General features: G+C 37.2%; 1 protein-coding gene across 4 annotated transcripts; it reads right to left on the bottom strand.

Moving 5' to 3' along the window:
• Window positions 1-386: 386 nt before the first annotated feature.
• KATNBL1 (katanin regulatory subunit B1 like 1) lies at window positions 387-24618 on the bottom strand. 4 transcript variants are annotated; one of them, XM_015630786.3, is made up of 11 exons: window positions 24503-24618; window positions 21674-21786; window positions 16610-16737; window positions 15781-15821; window positions 15290-15569; window positions 13762-13880; window positions 13525-13575; window positions 13349-13438; window positions 12717-12806; window positions 12252-12345; window positions 387-1574 (listed from the first exon to the last, which is right to left on the bottom strand). In XM_015630786.3, the coding sequence occupies exons 3-11, from the start codon at window positions 16721-16723 to the stop codon at window positions 1509-1511; spliced, it is 945 nt and encodes a 314-aa protein (XP_015486272.1). In that variant the 5' UTR covers window positions 16724-16737; window positions 21674-21786; window positions 24503-24618; the 3' UTR covers window positions 387-1508. The 4 variants fall into 4 exon arrangements, with proteins under 4 accessions (XP_015486272.1, XP_015486273.1, XP_015486271.1 ...); XM_015630787.3 differs by lacking the exon at window positions 21674-21786 and having other exon boundaries at window positions 16610-16742; XM_015630785.3 differs by lacking the exon at window positions 21674-21786.
• Window positions 24619-24688: the final 70 nt, after the last annotated feature.

Genomic DNA, 24688 nt, shown 5'->3' with positions numbered 1-24688 from the left:
AAGCTATTGTTGAAATAAGAAACTTTTGTTCTTCTGTCCTTCAATCTTTGCCTAGTTTATCTGAATAAAGTAATTTAGAGGTACATTACACCTCCATTTTACTGTAGGTCAGCTAAATATGAATCTGGTTTTTATTTTTAAAGTGCATTCCTAGTTGTGTGGGTTTTTATGCCAAATCTGACTGTGCAAGTAAAGACATGCCTTAATGAGCCTGAGTTAGTACATGACAGAGAATTTCTCAAATGACCCACTGTGGGGAACTGCAACATTATCTATCATTAATCAATGGCAAACAAGCTAATTTTCTATGCGTTGTTACATTGCTATTCAGTGTGTTAAACAGTTTCATTAAAGCAACATGTTGAACAGCTTTGCAATAAGTAGTAGTTCCTGTTTGACTCAAATATATCTATGTCAGCCTTAGACTAGAGCTAAGTAAGAGTCCTATGGGAATACAGTGATTCTGTCTACATTATATTAATACCTCTTTTTTTAACTTTAACAATTTAGCCTGATGAAGGGTCTGCCAATTCTCAAATAAGCACTGTAGGGTTAAATGAAATAATTTTTAGATTTATAATGCTAGCATTAACATATAAAGTCTTTCCAACTGCAGCATGAAGGTTTGTACTTGGCATATGATTCATGGGTTTGGAAGCCTATGTTTCCTTCTTCAGTTTTTTCAGCTAAATTAAAATGGCTCTTTTTCTATTTCTCATACAGTTTTGGAAGAAAATAATATCATAAATGACCTTGAAATGCCTTTTCTTCCCTCTAGCTACTTGCTTTCATTATTTGTAAATGTACTGTAAATACACTTGACAGCATGTTCTTCTGGGAAGCTCTGTATAACGGCTGGTAAAATACAGGGCTCAGTGGAAGTAGTAGCTTTGCCACAGATAGCAAAAGTCCCAAATTTAACTTTGTGCTCTGCTTTTAGATTCTTATTTTAGGCAAATAAATTAACTATGATCTACTGAAAGAGTGTTGCAGGATTTAATTTACAACTTTTACTGTCTCCTGCAAGCCTGAAGAATTCAGCAAAGCATCTTAAAACTGATGTTCATTCCAGGTGACAGAGACTCTGCTGTCTTAATTAAGAATTACTTCTTGCAAATGTAAAGGTATGTTTTCAGACACTGACATGTCAAAATATTAGGAGGAAGAAACAAAATCAAATAATTGCCAGGACTGCTTTGTTTTCATGCAGAAGTTGTGGTAACAGGTGGGTGGGACAGAGAGGGGAAGAAACAGCGCATAAACTCTTAACAAAAATATGTATTGCACTGAGGTCCCAGTTCTAATACCTGTCTAGAAAAGAAACAAACAACCTAAATCAAACCCACCACTCTGATCAACTCTGCAAGTGATAATGCTATTCTATGTGCTATCCCTTTGACTGTAAAATAGTGTGATGCTCAATGAAAAAGCCACTGGACCTCTTAAAGGCTGCAGTGCAGCTACCTGGAAGAGGAGCATTCTTCAGCAAGGCCACAGAGAGCTTGAGCTCAGGTGAACCACCAGCAAGTCCCACCGCAGGCTTTTACACAGCCCAGTATCTGGCTGGACAGTCTCTGTGGCAGACAAAACAGATTAGGGAGATTAGAAAGTCTGAGCTTGTGCATTTAAAATTAGAAGCTTCTCCTTGCATACAAAGCACACAGTCACATCTTTACCTAGAAGAGGCATATACAGGAAAGAAAAACAGGTTCTTTTATAACTGAATTGTTGACACAATTTTAGATGAAAGTTTGGGACATCTTCGAATGTTCCAAGTGTTCAAATGTTCCAGCTAGGAAAGGATCCCACAAAGGGTTCAAAAAGATTGTCCTAGCAGAGGTGATGCTGAGTCTGAAGCTCACATCAGGGAGCAGTGCTGCAGCTGCTCCACACTTGCCACAGCTCTGCACAGCTGGCAGTGCCATGAGGAGGAGCAGTCATATATATGAGCCAGTAGCTGTGATTTAGGCTGTGTTCAACCCATCCTTAAATCAGTAAGTACTGCTTATCTTCCTTTTATTTCACCACTAGACATAGGTTTGCTGGAGCCATCTGACTCAAGTTAGTTTTTCCTCTCACTTGAGTCTCTCATTGTTGAGACCATAAAATTCAATTATATTGCTGCAAAGCCAGCACAAATGATACTTTCATCAAAAACCATACTCCTAAACACCAGTGAAGTTATTATTTTGGACTACTAAAATCAGTTCAAGTTCTGAATGCATTTCCTAGCCAAAAGACAACCTCATATAAATGCCTGGAAAATGAGACAATTATGCTAAACCAGGAACACATGGACAGCAGTATCTTGGAGACATACCTTAGGGCTAATGGATAGAAACTGCTCTGTAAGCTAGGAAAAATATCATAAGGTGAGTAAATACCACAAAGGAACCACAGGCAAATCAATTTTGTCAGGAAAAAAAGTATGAATGAGGATACTAAAATCTGTTGATTAATAATTTCTCAGTATAGAAGCCTATTACAGCCAAGATTTAGATTAGGTGAGTTTGCAAAGGAAGAGAAGTCTTACAGCTCCTTTCATATTAGCAGAATCCTTGACATCAGGACTGTTTCAACCAAACTAAACTTAAAGGAATCACCAGAGGCTAAATACTCGTTTTCCAGAGCTCAGAGAGAGCTATCAAGTAAGAAAGCAGCATCAGAAGTACATATGCCAAATCTTGCAAACAGAAATGCTGAAATAAGCCTCACTAGTCCCTAAGGGTAAAAGCTGAAGTCAGCAAGCTGCCAATTGTGAAGACAAGCTCCAAGGGCGTTCTCCTCTTATTTACAGCCCTTCAGAGTAAGGTGGCTGAGGTCACAAACCAAATATTCACTTAGAAAGTAAACTAAATCACAGTGCACTAACCCTAAAAAATCTCAAACAATTTGTAATGTCAGAGACTCCTTGATCAGAAAGGCATTCTTATGTCCTCTTTTTAAAGAACAATGGAGAGACATTTGTTGTCATTTGTCTGCAACATTACTTTATGCTAGAGACAAGTGAATTCTAGTTTTTTGGTTTAGGTTGAATTTTAAATTGCTGTTTGTGGTTTGGTGTTTTTTGTTGGGTCACGTCATGTTCGTGTGTCTCTCCCTCCCCCTGCCTTCTGGTTTTTAGCTTTAGTAGCAACCTTTTATGTGCATCTGGAAATCAACTAATATGCTTTTTGAATCAAGAACTGTGAGGTGCAAAGAACCCCTTTAGAGATGTTAAGGGACATGCCAGCACTAGAAATGTATTGGAGTGTAGAGGAAATGCCAAAAATGATACTTCTCCACAGAAATGAATGCAAATGTGCTTATCCAGCATTTTGTGAACATAACACATCCTTACTCTACACAACATCCTGATTGTCTTGTGTTGTCAGAAAACAAATTTGTATGTATGAAAGACATAAGCTTGTAAAAATGAAAATTCAAATTGGCAACAACAAATTTAAAGAACTGCAGTCAGAGGGGCAGGCAAGTTGGGTGAATAGGAAAAAATCCCCAACCCAAACCAAGAAACCACTCGCCCCCCTAAGCAGCAGGATTTCTCCCTAACTAGTCACCAGCCTGCCATTTGCAAAGATTCAGAACTAGTAGTAGGCATTTTTAATTAATAGCCAGTAGAATACTGGTAGGGCATTCATGTTAAAAAACCATTTATACACATATAAACCCTCTTAATACAACAGTTTCATCTTAAATATCATACTGGCCTCCACAGTTTCTCTGTGTAGGGCATAAGCCTAAACCTCTGAGCTTTCACAGTTCAATGGCACTAAGTTGTTTTGTAGTGAGAACCTGGAAGTCCTGAGGGACAAGACATCACCTGGGAAACTAGGTGTGCCAAATGTGAAGGCATTTTATTCTCAGTTGGGTGAGTGACAAGGATGTGGAGCTGGAAATTCAGCCAAGGAGATGTGCCCCAGCACGTCAGAGGAGTGGAAAAACAGCAAGTGTGAGGAAAGATGAATGCTCTGTGAGCATCAGGTCTCCAGCCTTCCCTTGTGAAGTGCCTCACTGCTGCTGATTAGGTGCACAGAACTGGAAAGACTTTCAGTTATCATCATACCCCAATCTCCCAACAATCACAGGCACACTTTTCAGGTTTTGTACTGTATCTTAAACACACCTCCTTCCCCAGTTTTATGCAATTCCCTACACTGACATGCAGATTGGCCACAATCCTATTTAGAATGTGCCTGTGTTCAAGCCCTCAACCTCCTGTAAAGATTACTGATGCCACCACTCAGACGACGGTATTTTTAGAGGTACCTCTTGGAGCACTACCCCACCATCCAAATAACAGATTTAGAAAATACCCTGTCTGCTCTCTTTGTCCAAAACCACCTTAATTGTAACATCTAAAACAAAACAAAACAAAAAGGCAAAAAGCTCTAAGAAAATTTATATTAAGAAACTTCACAACTCTGCTTATTCTTATGCTAATGTTGGCAGCTGGCACAGAATTACTCCAGAATTAACACTCCCATCGATCACCACTCATTTTGGCTGATTAAAAAGTCAAGCTTTTTAAACTTACCAAAACACAAGGTTGAAAACAAAATTTGCCACTCATTTCTTTAGTCCTGCTTTGCTTTACTGCTTCACTAGTAACAGCCTAAACCTTACAAATTTGAAAATCAAGTTTTATGACTACTTGTACCATGATAGTTAATTGTACTTTTGTAATTTACTGTTTCCTGCAGCTGGAACACAACGTGGCAGTCATCCAGAAATTAACCAATGCAGCAAGGTTGTGTTTTTTTCCAGTTCAGTCAGAAACTTGTTATTTTAGTAACTAAAATTTTAAGCAAACACACAAATGCTTATGTCTTTAAGCTTCAAAACAAAGTATTATTGGCAGACATAGGAAGCATTAAGAGATATCTGCTCTCCAAAACAAACACACAACAAATAACTCCTTTCTGCATTCATCGTAGCAATTTCATCAGAATGGAAAGAGTAGTTTTAGTTTCTTACAGCCAAGAGTTGTTAAGACTTCAGCTCCCCAATAATCCATCATTCCACTTTTATCTAGACTAAATAGATAATGGGACAGCTGATTCATATGAGAAAAGACAATTCAATAGTAATGAAATATGCACTGTCCTAACAGCTGCCTGTATTTGTGCAATTTCTCCATTTAGAACCAAACATGCCATGTTTCCTGTATGTGGCAACCCTCCTCTGAAATCCTCCTAAAAATTATTTAACTCTTGCAGAAAAGAAGTTTGTCTCATGCAGAAGAGATATAACGAAAGCCTGTTACCACAAAAGACAAAAAGATAAGCTATTTTTTTGAAGGTGGAATACTTACTGCATTAAGTCTTTAAATCATTAGAATATCTAGAATGAGCAGAACTGGCAACTGTAAGATTCTAACAATTTGGGTTTTTTGAAAGTGAAGGTCAGTAGATTCAATTTGACAGACATCATAAATTAAAAGAGCTATTTCAATCTGTCTACAGGTCACTTTAAAGTATGATAATAGGATGCATATGTATTTCAACACTTACACCAGTAAGAGCAGGCAGCTTTGGAATGTAACTTTATCTTGATATTTAGATTTGGGTTAATTGTTTCACAATATACAAAGTACTTATGTAAAAAAGAAAGTATCAAGAATATGATTACAGTATCAGTGAAGTCCAGTAAAAGTAGTAAGTAAAGGTTCTATTTATTTCAAGCCTATACATACAGAAAACAGCCTCCTTCCCAAATGCACAGAAAACTGTTATTCACAGAACTGTATTAAAAGAAGTCAGAGGCATATTTGTAAAAACATTTTCTCACATTTTCACATCTATCATTTTCCAAAGGGGATTCAAATGGTTCTAAGAACTTAAATAAAAGAACAAGGGAAGAATAAAAAGGAGAGAAAGATAAATGTGTCCTTGTGTTTTGTTACAGCAAAGAATGGGTGTTTGAGACCCCAACACTTAGTTGCTCATCTACACTACAGCTCTCAAAGTAGTGACTGCCTGAATTGAAGCAGTGATCTGTATGAATCACAACCACTATGAAATACATTCAAGCTGAAAGTAGCAGATCTCATTTTACAGCAATGATCAACAGCCACAATCTACATAAAGAGGTGTACTACAAAACTCCCACCAGTACAGAAACAAAAATATTGTAGGTCTGCAATAGTTGAAGACTATGTGGATATTTCTATTTTATCGCTTTAAGGGACAGCACTACACCTCCTGCCTTCTTTATGGCAGGTTAGTATCTGAGTCCAGCTTAGTACTCAATGCAAAAAACAAGAACAAGAAACAATACTGCAGCTATGGTTATTTAGAATGAAAGTACTTTATTTTTTTCCAACCAAGTTCAAAGTCAACCTTAGAGCTGTGAGTGCACACTTTGTATCATAGGTATTAACAAAACTTGCGTGAAAAGCTTTATAGATGGAAATTTTTCACAGTTGCTTCAAACTGAATCATGTTAAATACCTAGCCCAGTGTTTTGTCTAGAATTCTCACCTTCCCCTCCTCACTTCTAACAAGACACACTCTTAGTATATTTAAAATAGATGAGCAATAAATAATATCATTAAGTGCTAAAGAATATATGTGCAAAGGGGGAGAAAAATAGTTGCATTTAGTCTCATTTGGAGACATAAAAACAGCTATTTAACTTGTGGAATAAGCATAAATTGTTTAAAGAAGGATAACATAAGCACTAATAACACAAGCATGCTCAATCTATTTTCTCTGTGAATCTTTATCTGTAGCCTACAATGATTACTGTGTGTAGGATGGTAGACTGAAGGCAAAAATTAGACTACACTGTCTAGCTTTTACCAAAGCTATTAAAACTGCTTCATTTTTTTCCTTCACTAATGCAACATCAGCTCAATATAAAGTTCCTCTCAAAAGAATCAACTGCTTTCATAAACTTCAGCATTTGCATTGTGCAAAGCTGGAATAACTTCACACCAGTACCATAATTTGCATGGTTTTGTATTCTGAATTGTTAACTATGAATCATTCACTTTGTACCAGAAAACCAGGCACAAAAAATAGCTGCAAATCTCCACATGAAGACAGACATTCAATCTTCTGTAGAACTGGAAGATCTGGCAAGATAAACTGGCAAAAGCAACCACTTGCTAGTCTAAAATGTAAGCTTCACATAAGATACTTTCAAGTTTCCACACACAAGAATGTCCACTCTTTCAAGAAAAAAAACCCCATAAAAATCACAAATTAACACTGTAGGATCCATCTTCAAAACCTTTATCTCTTCAATGCAAAATGCATAAAGACATTTAGATCCAAACTTGCCTATGTAAGATGCCAGAAAATGAAAATACAGTCTGCTTTATAATGCAGTGGGGCTGATGTCACTCAGAATAGGCCATGTGTACTCTGTGCTTTCCTAGTCTCCCATCCCTCCTGCAAACTCAAGTGTTAAAACTGCAGCCTTTAATAAAGCAACCTACAGGAGGGAAAAAATCATTTTATTTGAATTTCACTGCAGAGGGTAACTCTTGGAGGGCTTAATACCAGCAACAATCTGTAAGCATTATTAAGGAGTGTGGAACTGCAGTACCTGTGTGATACAAGAGTAGAGGACTCTTTCCTGAGAAATAAGCATAGCTCCATCAAAACAGAGACATACATAATCATTAAGACATGCTAACTTCTTCATACCCTGCTAAATAATGGCATAGTTTTTTCCACCTTCACTCTTCAGCAAGCTATCAGCAATACCTCAACTTGGCCACTTACATTTACAAAATACTGGACTTTTTTTTTTTTCAGCCCTGCAGAAAGAGACAGTTTGCCAGAAGGATTACTTAATTTCAGTTTAGGAGATGGGCAAATCCTGGGTCACACTTAAAAGTACTCTTTCAGCAAAACAGCCTCAAGTACTTTCAGGGAACACTGAGGTAAAGCATACTGTTTTTCAAAGACATCGGTTTCATATCAAGTGGCATAACATGAACAGTGGAGGCATCCTTCATCCTCAAGTACATATGTGCTTCTGCATCACAAGAACATACAAGGAAAAGCATTAACTCTGCCAGGATCTTCTGGCACATCCTAGAAACAGCATTTTTTGAAAGCATCATAAAGATCAGCATTTATGCATGGGATAGCTCATAAACTTAATTCAATTCACTGAGACAACAATATGAATTTAGTGGAGTTACACAGCTGTTAAGACACTTAACTCATGCCAACTTTGACCAGGTATTACACAAGTACATTCTGTAACAGCAAAACTGATTCCTAGCTATTTGAGAACTGAAGAGAATACAAGAAGCTGAGCTCGAATATTACTACCAATAGTTTAGATGATTTAAGAACATAATGGAAAAAATAATTTCATAACACAGACACCTGAATCCTGTTCTCACAGTCTAATAGCTGCCTGAAAACAGTAAAAAATTTCATTTAAAATAAGGCACAGATACTAATGACAATGCTTAATACTGTATTATTGATGCTGTCAAAATGTAAGTTTTGGCAGTTAAAAAGAATGCATTACTTTAGTAGATATTCCTCAGCAATGATCCTCAGGTCAATCTTACCTTGCCTCTAAAACAAAAGCACTGTCCAGACATCGGATTTGGTAACTATGGCCATACAGAATTCATTATAAGCTCATGTATCTAAATCTACATACAAGCTAGATTTTTAAATACTAGAGCATCCCTTTAATCAATTACAACTATGCTTTCTTACATTATCAGAAATAAATGGCCATGAGTTACTTTATTCTATTAGAAAAAAAAAATAAAAGAAAAAATATCTGAGTTTCCATAAACAGTATTCTCCTTGAGGAATAATCTGAGTTTCAGCAATTGCCACCCAAATGATAAATCTAGACTTTGTTACTTTTAAGTGTTCAACAGAAATACAGTAAATACAAGAATGCTGTCATACTATAGTTCCTTTAGATCTGTAATTGATAGTAAGAACATCTGAAAAGTTCTATCTCAAAACTTTGAGTGGGAAATATCTCTAATGATACATAACAATTCTAACAAAAAGACTGGCTATGTGAATGTCTCCAGATTGTCCCACAAAGTCTGCGGTTTTGGGATGCCCCAGAAACTCTTTGTAACTGACTATCCTAGGAAATGCAAAACCTTTGGTGGTTTACAGAACTGTCAAATAACCAAAAGCACCAAGTTCTGATGACAGATTTCTAGTTGGCCTTCAGAAGTCAGCAACAGTGTTACATAAAGTAAATTATAAATCTAAGCAACAGGAGGCCTGAAGTTACTGACCACTACAGGAGTATAAAATTCATTTATTTAATCTGTAAAGCAAAAACCACTTGGGGCTATCAAAAGACTTTTCTCCTGCATGTCAGTAAAAGTGCACATGCTTAATGCTCGGTATGAAAACAACCTTTGTAAGTACTTATTTTTAAGGAAGTAGTCTATTTGGTCATACATGCTGTGCATGTATACTTTTAAGTGAAGAGCTGGCACTTCATAAGTTTTACCTGAAAAAGCATGCTTCCTAATCACAAAATTAAAAAAGGCAACAGCAAGCCTAAGATTTAAGACTCCCTCAGAGCTATTAAGATATAGCTTTTAAATTAAAATAGAACAGTATACCAATATGACAGAAAAAGTTTATAGCTGTATTCTTGATGTTGTTGGTATGAATTTGCCAACATCGATCAGGTTAGAAACTGATCAATTTTGCAAAAGCTCTTTCTCAGTTTCTTAAAGGAGGTAGTATAAAAAGGGTGTGATTTGAATAACATGGCCTCATCTGGCTGTAAACATTTCAAACAAGAGACATAAATATCTACAATAAAAAGTATTGTGGAAGAGATTATTTTATAAATTGATTTTTTTAACTTGAAAAGAAAAAACAGTAGATATATTTAATATATTTACTTATTTGCATGTAGTTTGAATGATACAGAACAAGATTACTGTGTTAGAAATCCACATACAGTATAAAAACATTTGTTAGACATAAATTCACCATTCTGCTGACATTTGCAATAACTGTTTATCCAAGCTTAACTTCAGGTATTTACAATATTTTTCATACATGAATCTTTGTATATGTGCAATGTTTCATTAACTACACAATGTGAAACCCTGATTTTTGTAGTTTTTCATCACAATCTGAACATAATAGCTATTTGCATCTTAACACATTGGCTTTTTGAAACACTAGTAATTAAGGCATCTTTGCTGTATAGTTTCTCAATAGTGCAAACAAAAACTGTCTTTAATAACGTGATTAAAACATAGAAGTAACTGAATATCCCAAAGTTTTTTCTATTTTTTACTGTAATTGGAAGATAGCTGTGCATTTTGGAGTTCTCTAGTGAGACACATTTAAAAGCTCTTAATGCTGATTGTTTTTGTTGGTTCCTCATAACTGGTTCTGCTGTCTTCTCTTCATGACAGTATAATTCATCTTCTTTTATTCCGTGATGTAAAATACAGTAGCATTTAAAGGAATACCTAGTAACTGAGTGAATCCCAAATGCAGCAAAGGCATACAGTTTTCATAGTGCACTTTCACCTCACTGAAGTAAAAGTTGCTCCTACTAGACATTTTTCCACTTCAATGTGAAGTAGATTGTTAGGGTTATGTTAGTGGTTTCATTATAGAGCTTGACAGTTCAGTTCTCTTCTGCCAGTATTTCTCAAAAGGCTTTCAGTACATATTTCAGGGATACTTTAGGGGATTGTTTCACCACATAAACACACTGTTTCCCCATCATGTCAGTGTAGCTGCAATAAATAAGCATTTACATCCTAGAAGGAAAAAAAGGAGAAAGTCTGTCACATTACTTATAGCTCTAACATCAACTCTATGTCTGAAACAGGGTAACCAAACAGGACCGTAACACAAGAATAATTGTATTTGCCCAAATTTTAGAACAAGTTATCTTCACAACTACTTTCAATTAATGCTTTCAATGACATTTCTTTATGTACTAAAAAGCCTGCAAGAACAGTAGAATTAGTTTTCAAAGCCATCAATTTAGCCTGGTATTCCTCTGCTCCCTGCTGAGCAGAAAGATCATCATCCTATGATCATGTAGTTAAAACATGTTATGTATGATAATCCTTCACCCAGCCACTCCAACATTCCTGTACTACTTTTGCTCTGGCTTGCTCAGGTGACCTTGGTCACAATCTATCCTGACATACATTAAGATGCCAGAAAATGAGCATAAAGGGAACCTGAACCCTAGAGAAACAAACTGACACTAGCTGTTGCTCTGATCTAGCAAAAGAACTAGGCAGTCTATATTACATGCTCTCATAGCTCTACCAAGTTGGGAGTCAAAACTCAGTTCTTCTGCATCCCTACTGACTGAAACTCTGGAAGAAGTTTGCAATTATCCCTGTAGGGACATCAAAAGTGAGGTCACAGGTGCACAGCAGTCCCAGAAAAAAAGTAAATAGTTTACTTGTTTGATACATCAAAGTGATCAATTCTGTAGCCACAGAATGATAGATTCCCCGAAACTCTTTAAGATGTAAGTAAAATATGCAATTTTTAAGTTATTTTCAAATTCACTCAAATACTACACACAACCAAGTGTCTTCTGTAACTCCTTTCTCACTGTCAGGTCCCTCCATCTGGAGGGGTTTCTATGTAGTGTAACTTTTGGTGCCCAACTGCAGAAAGCCACATTTATAGAAATAAGCACAAACAGCAAAACATGCATCTACCAGACACCCTCTTTATACTACTGCTATAACAACCTACTGAGAAATGCAAGTAGGTATTTGTCTTAGGCTCTTTTGCTCTCCACAAACTCATAATTTTCTAAGCATTCAGCACTAAGCTTTAGAACTTAGTATACTGTCACTTGCCCTCGTCACCAGACGTGCAAATGCCAATGACATTCCTGGGCTAAGATTCTCCATTCTGCATTACACTTAAAACAACAGTTACAACAGATCTAAGAGAAAATGTCTCTCCCTTCCACAGTCTACCTACTCAGCTCAGCCCTTTTTCACATGTATTTTAAGGCTCTTAGCAGTCAAAGACTATTAGCTACTTTGTTATTAGGGAGATGCTTCCTCTGTAAAGTAAGAAAAAAAGATCAGTATTTTTGCCATGCTATATCACACAACTATCATAGGGAATCAACTCCAGATTTCTGTAAAAACCATGCAATACACTTGAGCATTAGCAGAAACTGAAGTAGAAGTCTTTCTGTCCAACCACAGTTTAGCATAAGCAAAATAAGAGGAATACTGTAAGTGATACAACCATGTTTATTACTGAACACAACCGGAAGTGGATTACCTTAGCTATATTACCAGTATATCCTGGAACCAGAGTAAGGTGATTCTCCTCTTCCCACAAAACACTTAGCTGTTGCTTTAAAATGTGAATGTTTCTGAAAGAGAATGATCACTTTATAACATAGTACATTTCAGTAGTCTCTTTTACTAAAATTAGTGATTACTACTACACACAGACTTAGCCTATACAACAGATATTGCCACAAGATCTGAAAAATTTTGATTCAACTTCTACAGCATTTGTATAATCCCTGATTTGAGTATGTCCTACATGTATTAAAACCAGCAAAAAGAAAACAACAAAACCAGTAACTTTACTATCCTGAAAGTACTTTTAAGCTTTAACTATAAAATTATAATTTTGCCTTTCATAGGCAAGTTGTGCTCCTACTGATCAAAATTAAAACAGATTGAGATGAAACAGGCTACAGAAAAAAAAATAAATATTTTCCAACACTATACTCACCCATCTTCTGCCTTTTCTGTATGTGCAGACAGTTCTGACCACCATCTTTTAATGACTGCCTGAAGCCAGTTTAGACCAACTATCACATATCTGTAATAACACATTTTACACATTATGCATTTCCCCCTCTGTGTGCATTATCTACAGGCCAGATAAAGTGTTGAGATAAATTTGTAAGCAATTTAGAAAGCAATACATTTTCTATTCGGGAAGCAGAAAAATCTAGCCAAATTGGTAAGTTCCAATACTTGCTTATGCTTGCAATTTCTAAGTGGTAAACTGAAGTTCTTGTTGAAAAAGCAAAAGAAAACTCTGCCTTGATTTCATGTTATAAAGCATACTAAAATCTCAGTGCTATGCTTTTTAACTATTCAGGATAAATAAATTTGCATAAGGGCAAAGCCAGTCCTCTTCCTCAAGTTCCTAACATTGCATTTTTGCATGACTCTTTTGTTAAAAGATGAAGATTCAGAGGAAAGCTTCAATTCCGGAACTCTCTCATTTCCTGACAAAGGCAGAGCTGGGAGAAGGGGCAGGGGGAACAAGAGTCAGGATTAAAAACCATTGATTTCCAGGGCTCTGCATAGCCAGGAAGTAATAATGTTTTAAAAACATCCCAAGCTGATACTTACTCTTCGTATTTGCTTTTAAGCAGAGATTTCACTAAAGGCAAAAGATCTACACAGCAGCCAACTGAAACATACGGTTTTTCTTCCTGTAAACTTAGAAAACAAGATGATTCAGAAGTGCTTGAACTTCAGTGTGGTTATAAGCAGATTTTAATCCCCCCCTTTTTTTCTGTTTGTACCTGTTCGTAAGCACAGGAAGGCAGTCTACTACTACTCCAAGATCCTGTATCCTAAAACATTAAGAATAAAATCAGAAGTGTTACTAGTACATCCCACTACTAGTAGTAGAAGTATACGCTTCCACTACGGTTTAAAAAGTGTAACTAAGCCATAACATTTATGGAACTGCTAAAAATACTGTGGCGTATTTGAGATTGCTATAATTTTAAGGATATAGAAGAACAGATTTATTTTACCTCACCAAGTAGGCTACCAGTTCACTTATACTTCTCCTTCTCCAAAAGGTTAAAGCCACGTTCAGTCTCAGATTCCTGCTGAAAAGAACTTGAGCCATAGTTTCATGGTCCTGAGAAACCTGCATGTTTTTAAAAATATAAAAAGTTGCCACAAGTTAAGTAGCCAGCAATGAAACAGTAAGATACACTAATATAATCTGGTATACAATAATACACTTTTCCACCTGTATGTTGATGCGTTGGTTTTAAAAATTTATCTAAGTATAGATTTAAACCCATAAATTTCCCTTAGAAGGGGGCACAAAAATATTAGACCTACTTCACATGAAAGCTGCAAGAATAAGATTTGCACCTCTTTACCACCTACGACAGGTATCTAATAATTAAAATGAACATTCATGCTCATCAACCTATAATGCTCACCAACTCAGAACTTTTCATTTAGATGATTATTAATTTTGACACAATTTAGGCACAAGTAATTACATGTATTATTCTGAATTCAGACAGAAAAGGTTCATTTCTGAAAAAGCTTGTTCTCTGAATGAAGTTCAGGCATTTTAATTAATTAGACCTTGGATTGGAATGAACACTGCAGAGCCACACACATCTCTCAAACCAGTTAAGCGGTCATTTGTGGCCAGTGATCTGGTCCTTAGCTTCCCAGAAAATTAATCTTCCCCTGTCTTCATCTCTTTACCCACCTTTCTGCAACCTCTTTTTTGTAGCTATTCTGCTACAAGAAAAGTCTTGAAATCATCAAAATGAACAGTGCAGAAGTGCCGGAGACTTGCACCTTCAGCCCACCGGCCTCTCAGGGCTCTCCTCATGACAGCCCACTTTTACAGCACCGTGAAAAGACAGCATAGTGAGAGTATCTCATCTTACCTTTCCTGCCATGCCTCACCTTAAATACATGCAAGCCTCAATGAGTAACAAAAACCCACAGTGCCAGAAATGTAAACTTCAACATTAAAGGCCTTAAATGGCCTTCACTGTCACAAAACCTATTCAATTTAAACATCTGATCTTTTAGCCAGTTTCAGAAGCCCTGCAAGCATCCACTAGGTTTCCTCAACCAATCCTAACAAGAAATAAAGCTCATACAAACACTTAAGTTAGTTTCATACGAAGTTGATACTGCTATGGAAAACTGTCCTAATCCACCTCACCAGTTTATTCTTATTGATACAGTAACATTTTTACACTTCAATAAACACACACATGGACACGTGTCCTGCCAGTTCATGAAACCTAAGCAGGTTTAAACAACATTCTCCTTTGGTGCTGGTACAATTTTAATCCAGTCAAGTCTGGCAGATCTGAGCTTCTGAACTGACACAAATATGAAGAAAAGTGGCAGGATTATTACTGTTGATAACTGTATCACCATAAACTGACAGACTGTAAATCACAAAACCTGATGTCTGCAGAATTGAAGGAAATTAATCTAAAGAAAGAAAACTTTCTCAGCTAATTACTAGGAACAATTCTTCTTTAAACTGGAGTTTTTTCAAATTCTACCTACCTCTGAAAAAAATGCGCTGTATTTGGATGAGGGGCCTTCTGTTTGAGATGAGCCAGAGTCACTAGAATTCAGCAAGTGTGTACGACTGTTGTGAAGTTTTGCTGGCAGATTCCCTGCACAAGCCAGTTCATTTTCTTTATTTGCCATGTCACGGCCCCTAGATTTAGGGCACAGTTTCTTTCTGTAACAAGGCTTTGGAGTATAACAATGAACTTTCCTTTTACAGTATACCACTTTGAAAAGAGAGAGGGGACTGGTCACCGTCTTTCCAACTGTTACTCTGCAATAATAAAGCACTATTTTAGTGAAGGTTGATCCAAACCAAATCATTTGCATTATTATGTTTCTATATATTTATATAATATATATATATTGGAAACATTTTTCTCCCAGTACATATATTAATGGCATTTGCTTATCACAAGTCATGCCACCAACGTTCTTCTCTGTTTTTATTAATGCAGAGACTCATTATTGCACAGCCCTCCTACCTGTTTGTGTATGAAGCCAGCTGTTTTGGAAATTTCTTACCCTAGGAGAAAGGCAATATAAAAAAAAAAGTTGTGTTACCAGAAAGGGTCATTACTTAGCATTAATGGTAACATTTACATTGTGTGCATCAGCAAGACAATGTTATGATTTTTTTTTTTGTTGTTGTAAACACTGGTCTTAAAATGTTAGTTTTAATACAAAATTTCAATAAACAGAGGATATTGACATCTTTGCTGCTGTCTGAAGAGGTCTTACAGTAAGTTTGCCTCTCTAGTGTTTCCTCTGTACTCCACTGTCTTACTCTTCAGCCAGTAACATAGATATGAGGTCATAAAAACTACTTTTGAGTAGCAAGAATCCAGTGAAAATCTACCTGTTACCAACATGGTAGGTGAAGCTGTACGATTATATGACAGCTCCATTTCAATGAAAGGGTTTCTTTCACCTATTCCACCTCTCATTTGTGCCATGTAGTCCACAAGAACTTTATCATGACAAAATTCCTGTATTGAAACATTTTTGGCTAGACTGCAGAAAAACAGGCATGAGTAAGACTGCATCAGTACCTACTGCTCATATGAACAATATGATGTACTGATCTGTGCAGCCACTGCCTGTGTCTAACACATGTTTTAATAAATGCTATAACATGTTTTCATGATATAACTGCTGTTCAACTTAAAAGTTCTATTGCACATCTAAACATCAAATGTTTTCTAGTGCTGTGCTTCTAGATTTAAACTATAAGCTCAGAACTATAAACTTGTTGAAATCTTCACTTTTCTCAGAGGACATGAAACAACACAACAAACAACACAAACAGCTTACCTCCTTCATGATCTTTTTAGTGGAAGAAGAGATTCTTTTCCTGGGGAGATCAATGGGATGACCTTCAATATGCAATACTTTCTGTTTTTTAACATTGTGAGCTTCAGATGCCATAATCTCTCAAATCCCTGTTCTCAAGGGAAAGATATTTAGTTGTATTTTCTAAAACATTCTGTCAGCTTTCTTCAAATGAAGCTAGCAACACTAGAATTCAGCTATTTTCAAGATCTTCTGTCCTATATATAACCCAAGACATCATCCTTTAGTGAGTATTAGCTGGAGGCCTTATTATTAACACGTTGGGCATTTAAAAATCCCTATTTAGCTTTCAAAAAAGTTGAAACCAAAATCACCCTAAGAAACAGAGGCAAATATTCTGTTTTCACACCAATTTCTAAACCTGCACTGAAGGGTGCCACACAAACAAGATTCGTTTCAAGCAAATAATTCAAAACAAACAGTTAAAGTAAAGAATAGGGCAAAATGAGACTCTTTCCTTCCACTATGAATTTGATCTTCCACCTGGAGAAAAATAATTGGCTTCACACCTGTTTCCAAGTCTGAAAGACAGCTAAAAAACTGATTCTTGATTCTTGTTTTTCAGGAAGAAAGCAAACTTCATCAAAATAACAAAGGTTGCAAAAAAAAAATAATAAAAAGAAAAAAAAAAAGAAAAAAAAGTGAAAGATCTTCCCCTTAGATTACTGGCAAATGTACATCCCCTTCCCCTCCCCCCCATTTTTGTCAAAGCAGTACTTTGGTTATTTTTCATACTAAACCCCACAACTTTATTTTATGTCTAAAGTCCTTTGTCTTGAAGTATGCAAGTATTTCTATAAGAATCAACACCAAGATTGAGACAACTGCACATAAGATTTTGCATCTTTTGTAACTGATCAGAAGATTCATTACTTGAGACTAGGTTCAACTACTATATCAGCATAGAGGCACTACTCTTGAAGTGTTTCAGCAAGACATCCTATGTTACTTTTAAAAGACAACCAATTGCTCCAATATTACTGTTTTTTCCCCTGAATGGTGAAACTCTGGTCTCAACATGAGTGCTCCAATCTCTCCCCTTTGTCTTTAGCAGCAGCTCTATCCCTTTTACTCTGTGTAGCAGATTTTCCCCTCATTAAGAACTTCAGCATTTAAAAGACTAAGACACTGAGCAATAAATAAGCCAGATGGGAAACAGTGTATTAGCCATGAAGATCCATGCAGCAGCTAAAGGCCATCAAATAAAGCAAGCAGGCGGCAGGCCCAAAACAAGACAGATGCTGTATTCAGGTACATTAAAATCCCTGCTGTAGGGTACAGTGGAATTTAAAAAAAAAATTCTTCAAATGTTTGCGTATTTTTCAGAATTGTATCACTACTAAAGAACTTCACTTGAGATCTCTCTCTCAAGAAACAGAGTATTTACTGACAGAATCCCTTACCCTGCAAGATGGGAACATGGAGCCCTCAGATTACAGCAAGAACTGCAAATGGCAGCATTATTTAGGGGAATATTTTTCAGATGTAAGTCTGGCTTAAGACTGGTTTGTTAATTTTTTCACACTATGAAACAGTGATGAAGAGTTCTCACTTTGCTAGCTCTCCACACTTCCTAGTTCTTCCACACAGGCTTGTAAATAAACTTTTCCCAGAAGTTTAGAAAAAACCTCACAAAAACAAACACCTTTTCTTCTGCTTATCAGACTGGTTAAAACCATTACTTGCACTCAAAATGGGCTATGTATTAAAATTTGAACATGGAGCAACACAAAAACATATGCTGAAGAACTGGACTGTGGAAGATATTAGAAGGCTAGAAAGAAATGTCTTACCAAGGAAATTCAGTTAGTGTATCAGTTCTTAATATAACGCTCTAAAGAGTATCTAGTATCTCAAAATACCTGAACTGGAGCTATCTGAACTGGAGAGAGAGGACTCTGGATGGAAGTTCCTTACTAAAGGAGGCATGTGTCCAGCAGAAAAAATTAATAGAATTTTACTCTGAGAAATCTAACATAAGAGTACATTGTTCCTCAGCCTCCCAACTGAAACAGAATGAAACAATCAATTCTTTCCTTAAAGACTGGTAAAATAAATTCAAAAGGTCTAAAGATGATCAGATATAAAGGAACGTCTGATGAAGCAAATTAAAATCCTTTTGATTTCACACAACAGTTTAGAGAGGTTTCCATAGTTTAATCTGTTGAAGGTCTCAGATTATGCAGAAGTAGCAGTGAACATTTAAGCAGTAATGAAACAGCTGTATTTTTAGCCAAGGTGCAGAATCTCTCCCTTGGAGCTGACAAAGCACATAAAGAAAACTCAGTCAGTATTTAAAGAGCCTCCAGGAAGATCCAGACTGACATCTCTGTTTCACTAATTAGTAAACAATGCAATCGTGTGACTTAGTGGACACAAACAAATAATATAATGGGAAAGATTCAGCCTGGCTGTCACCAAGGCAACACAGCCTGGAAAAGAGAAGGCTCCAGGGTGACCTCACTGTGCCCTTCCAGTACCTGAAGGGGCTACAAGAGAGCTGGAGAGGCACTTTTTACCAGAGCATTTGTAATAGACCAAAGGGTAATAGGTTCAAACTGAAAGAAAGCAGGTTTAGATTACATATTAGGACAAAATTCTTTACTGAGAGGGTGGTAAGGCACTGGAACACATTTCCTAGAGAAGTGGTTAATGCCTTGTCCCTGGAAGTGTTCAAGGCCAAGTCAGATAGGGCTTTGAGCAGTTTGGTCTAGTGGAAGGTGTACCCTCCTTCCCATGGCAGGGAAATTGGAACTAGAAGATCTTTAAAGTCCGTTCTAACCCATATTGTTCTATGATTCTATGAAGTCCTGCTCTGCAAAATTAATGGAATTTATTATGAGTATGGGGTAGTACAACATGGATAAAGGGCAACTAAATGCCCTTTAAATAGACTATTTGGGTTTCCAAGTCCCTCACTTAAATCTGAGGAAACTAAGGAACCAAGCAAAAAAAGGGACAGCTTTTGCGCATAGAAGTTTCTCAGGAACAACCATAGACTATCTAAGAGGTTCCACATTGCAGAAAATCACCTCCAGATTCCTGGGAAAAATCTTTGGAAAGCATTGGTTTATGCTGTTCAATATATTCATAAATTACCTTGCAGAAAGGTAGATGAAGACTGTTAACAATACAAAGTCACACCAATGAAGATAAGGCTTAACTGAAGAAGGATTGTGATGTACAATAAGCAGAAGCAATGCTTATAGATCAATATAAAGCAAAGCTTATGTATCTCCAGGTAGGAAAAAATTCTGGGTTCCTATTGGGATCACAGTCTCTATAGTAACTGCCACCCACAACAGTATCTGCATATAGGACAGCTTCCTTTAGATCAGTTGGACTGTTTAGTGCTCCATATGGATCAATAAACAGTTAGAAAAATAAACAGAACACTATTGTCACAGTGTACAGAGCTAACTTGTGCCTGTATTTCAAATATTGAGAACAGGGTTAGTTAACTTTCTTTAAAAAAACCAACCCTAAAAGTAAAAAAAGCTTTTAAATAAAGTAAAAAACACCTCAGACAAAGGCAAGTTCAAAATATACGGAATACCTTTCATATAATCAACAATTGATTATACCAGCCTCTTGAGTCTGAAGAAGAGACTACTTACAGCCAACAGGGGAAATAAGACAAAGGCCTACAAAATGAATGGCTTGGAAAAGTTGCATAGAGGTTGTGCCCTCTCTTGCCCTTATTTTTACCCTTAAAGGGTCAAAAGACAATAGCTGAAGATCGGATAAAAACTAACAAGGGTAAGCTGTGTGCAAATTATAATTGACCTGAACTTGACACAGAATGTTGTGGACCCAGATGTTTTATATGGCTTCTAGGACAGAATGTGCAAAACAATTAAAAAAAACAAACCAAAAACATAGACTGAAAGTGATTCAGACATGCAACCCACATATTCCAGACAGAGCAGAACACAAGCAGAAGAATCTGGTATATACAAACCTAACAGTATTATAATAAACTTAGTCAATATCTTAAGAAACCACCTTTGAAAGGCTTAGTAACACCTAGGAAAATGCTGGCTGGCCAGCATTTAAAAAGATGAATGCCACAGGATGAAAGGCACTTTACATGGCTCTTCACAACTTTGATTTCCTATTTGCAATCAGGTATCATCTAGGGATAGCTAATTAGACACTACAGTCCCCTGTAATTCTGGGATATATAAAGAGGGTTCTTTAACTGGCATTAGATACTAATTTGTACAGTCAAACAATCTATACCTTAATGTCTTTAATTTCTGACTTTTCCCTTGTGATGAGCACAGCTAGTTGTATTTGATCAAGACAATCTGCTATACAATCTCATTAAGACCAATGCATTTCCCTCACTTTACAAAGCTTTTAGAATTAAACTAAGGATAGAATGCACGTCCCTTCAGCTCTGCCTTGGTCCACTGTACAATCCTAAACTGTTTTACAACTGAGCAAGGTAGACTGCAAATCTGAACAGAGATGTATGATTTCATTAGAATGACAGAATCAAATTCCAACAACTTCCCCCAAAACCATGGGTGATTTCTCACAGCAGATGACAATCTTCTCCCCATTTTATTCTCTCCAATCTTGAGTAAGCAGAATGACTAAAGTAATAGCAGCCATGTCTCCTGAGAAGAAGCTGGTTTGCCCCACAGTCAACAGACAGTACCTGTGCAAATTTTCTTGATGGTTCTACTGATATTTTCTATCTCTGATCCCTCCCAGATGCAATAAAACTCTTTAGGCCACACCAGAATTGGGCAAAGAAAGTCAGCACTAACAGGCTTTCAAGTGCATATCTATTGAAGGCAAGTATTAACAACTCTGCCACTCCCTCCCATCGCCCTAAGTTCTGGGCAAGGCCTCCAGAGAGAGACAAACTCTTCTTGGCAAGTTATGTAATCTACATGCATATTAACATAATGTTATTTTTGTACAGAACATAGGCTGGACTACTTTGTATGGCAGCAAAACATAAAATAGTTAAATATCTTAAGCCATCAGCAATGCCTTTAAAAACATACATACTTCCATCTCATTTCTTGTCCAAATTTGTAACAGCTACTTTTTCCTGCAGCATTCCATGTGCACCAGCCATGGCAAATGTTCCTGTGATTGTCTTCCACCCCACAGTAACCCAACTGCAAATTCAAGGATGACAATATTGAACTCAGATGAGAGAGATAATTAATCGTTACTCCCAAGGAGGGGAACATGTGCTTTGAAAGCATTCCAAATAGGTATCCATGAGGGAAAGCAGCAACGGTTAACTCATTTCACTGGCCTACAGATCTACAATGGTCACAGGAAACTTCCAAGAATGGTTATTTCAAATTTACTTCCAAAGGGGTAATAATTTGCTTACAAAAATAAATTAGTACTATCTTATGATGCTGAAGTGATTTTGTAAGTTTGTCATAACTTCCTTTCATTTTAGCTCTGATAAATGCTACAAACTCTACCTGTCTTTTAGAAGGCTTCCACATCCTTTGCATATGAAACAGGTTGGTTTTTTTCAAAATCCTCTTTTAGTAATTGATGTACTGATGGCTGAACTGATGTTCACCAGCTGTTAAACATTGAATTTTCTTTAAAAAGGAAGTGGAGTTCAAGATTCTAAGGAGTATGTTAATGCAAAATTTTTCTGCAACATTATATAGAGTGTTATACGCCAGTAGAATAGAGTTTTTCATGTGCTACACCTGTCAGGCCATTTGTTCCACTTTAAAGTTTTCTGTGTTGATAAAAACTACAGTAACTACACTAAATTTGCAGTAAATAAAAATACTGTTTGAACAACTATTTATGGTAAATTAGCTTATACCTAAGATTTAAGCTCATTTTCCTCTTACATATGGAATTCATAAGTGGTCCACAGTCAGTCATAATGAACCTCCAAAAATGACCACAAGTCACAGTTCATCCAAGTTTAGTGAGGATGAAGCCAGGTGTGCATTTGTTCTCCCTGTGGAGATAGCCCAGGAGTCTAGTAACTGAACTTTATTTACATTTTCTACAAAAAAAAAAAAAAAAAAAAAAAAAAAAAAAAAAAAAAAAAAACAATAACTCAGTTTTCTGCATCTGGAGGTATTTACAGATATACTGAGCTGCCATAAAGTAATAGCAGTGGTTAAGTCCTTTCTGAAGACATCTTTCACTAATGAAAAGATAGTTCTACCTGTTGATTTTCACTCTGGGGACAATAAGTTTAGAGACTGAGAGGTGTTATAAAAGAAATAAATTTCCACAATGCTGAAGCTTCCACATTAATGTTTTAAAGAGCTCTTTAAGAAACTACCCATGAAATTAAATACAGCAATTTCTTTTATCATTTATTGTTCAATCCAAGGAGTTTAAAAAAAACTGCAACAAGAATTTTGAACTCAAACCCAGAGACAGACATACTAGCAAACCCCTCAAACTCCAAATTTGGTGGAGGCTAAGGAAGTACTCGCTACATGCCCACCTGGCTGACAAGTCTGTGATTACAGATCACATGGCTTTTTATGCTACCCTCAAATACACTTCTCTTACTGATTGTTGTCTGTTTGCAGTGCTTCTAGAACCTTCTTCATCTATAGTCAAGCTTCTTACCCTAGGACCAGTATACAGGTTTTTTTTAAATAATTAATTTAAATTATTATGAGACAATATACATGAAATATATATATCATAATCATTATATATATATAACCTAATACATACATTATGAAACAAAATGAAAATAAATTTAAAGGAGAAGTTTTGAAAGTGGGCAATTGAACATATATAAACGCAACTATAAGAATACATGCATATCAGCATAATAATATATGCTTTTTAATATACTTAAATAAAATACCTTAATAACATTATTTTTAATATATTATAATGAAATCCTGAGTTTTAAGTATAGGAATTCAAATAAATGGTAATTTGAGTTCAATGCAATAACATTAGAGAAATTTAAAGTAAAACTACAAGGTCTGTTAATAGAAAATTAAAGTGACATCTTTAGACAAGAACATGTTCTTCCCAATCAAGATGGCCAAAGAAGCACAAACCTCCTTTCTGTTATGCTTTAATTCTAATAAATACAGGTAACTGCATATTTATAATAATTTCCCCGATTACAGCCAAAGAATAAGAGGAAGAAAAAAACAGGTGAACAGGAAAAGCAAAAATGATGTTCCAAGGAGAGATGGACAAAAGCTGCTTTTAAGAAAACGGACTTAACCTTGCTCCAAAGCAGAGCATGTTATAAAAACAGAAACAAAAGATTTCTAAGATCACCACCTAATCTTTCTCCTTAAAAGATTTCCCTATTCAAAATGTCTTTATTTTAAATCTGCATGCCAAATCATCCAGCACAACACTGAATAAATAATTTGAAGGCTTTTGAACAGAGTAATTAATGCAGGATCTGATCTTCAAGCACTTATGGTTCTCCCCCTCTCCTTCCCCCTGGAATCTGTCACACCCAGGAAATTAAATCCGTCAGCAGGCCTCACACCCAGTTTGTTGTCCTCCCTTTCGGCAGCACCAGAGCCTTCCCTACTCTCCTGGCACGTATCCGCCACTGCACACGCTTGCTTCGAGCTACGGCTGCTGGCACCATTTCAGAAAGGGACCGAAGGGCCAGAAGCCGCTCTCCAGAAGCGGCGGGCACCGCACACAGCTGTGCGGGGCGCCGGGCGAGGCCGCCGGGGATCGGACGGACCGATCCGCGCCCCCTCACTGCCCGCAGCCGCCGCCGGCCCGCCCGCCCGCCAGGCGCGACGCCGCGGACCCGAGCCCGGTCCCGGCGGCGCAGAGCGCGGCCTCGCTGCACCATCCCCTTTCCCCCGGCGGCGGCCCGGACACCCCCGCACCACTCACCCGCTGCTCATGTTCGGGGCCGGCCCGGGCGAGAGGAGCGGCGCGATCGCTACCGCCGGGCCCCGGCGCCCGGAGCCTGCGCCATTCAAATACCACCGCGGTGCACGCCGGGCCGCGCGCGCCCCGCCACGCCCCGCCGCGCGCGCCCCCTGCCGGCCGTGGACTCGAGCCCCGCCCCGCCGCGCC

This window comes from Parus major, chromosome 5, assembly GCF_001522545.3.
Source record: "Parus major isolate Abel chromosome 5, Parus_major1.1, whole genome shotgun sequence".
Lineage (NCBI taxonomy): Eukaryota > Metazoa > Chordata > Aves > Passeriformes > Paridae > Parus > Parus major.
The sequence above is the reverse complement of the archived record's forward strand: the minus strand, read 5'-3'. Positions and strand labels throughout refer to the sequence as shown.

Excerpts from the sequence above, each read along its gene's own strand:
- KATNBL1 (XM_015630786.3), bottom strand. The coding sequence starts at position 16,723 with ATGGCATCTGAAGCTCACAATGTTAAAAAACAGAAAGTATTGCATATT. Across the intron at positions 13,576-13,761 it reads CTGGTAGCCTACTTGGTGAG|GATACAGGATCTTGGAGTAG; the intron begins GTAAAATAAATC and ends TTAATGTTTTAG. Across the intron at positions 1,575-12,251 it reads ATACTGGTAATATAGCTAAG|AGACTGTCCAGCCAGATACT; the intron begins GTAATCCACTTC and ends TGTCTGCCACAG.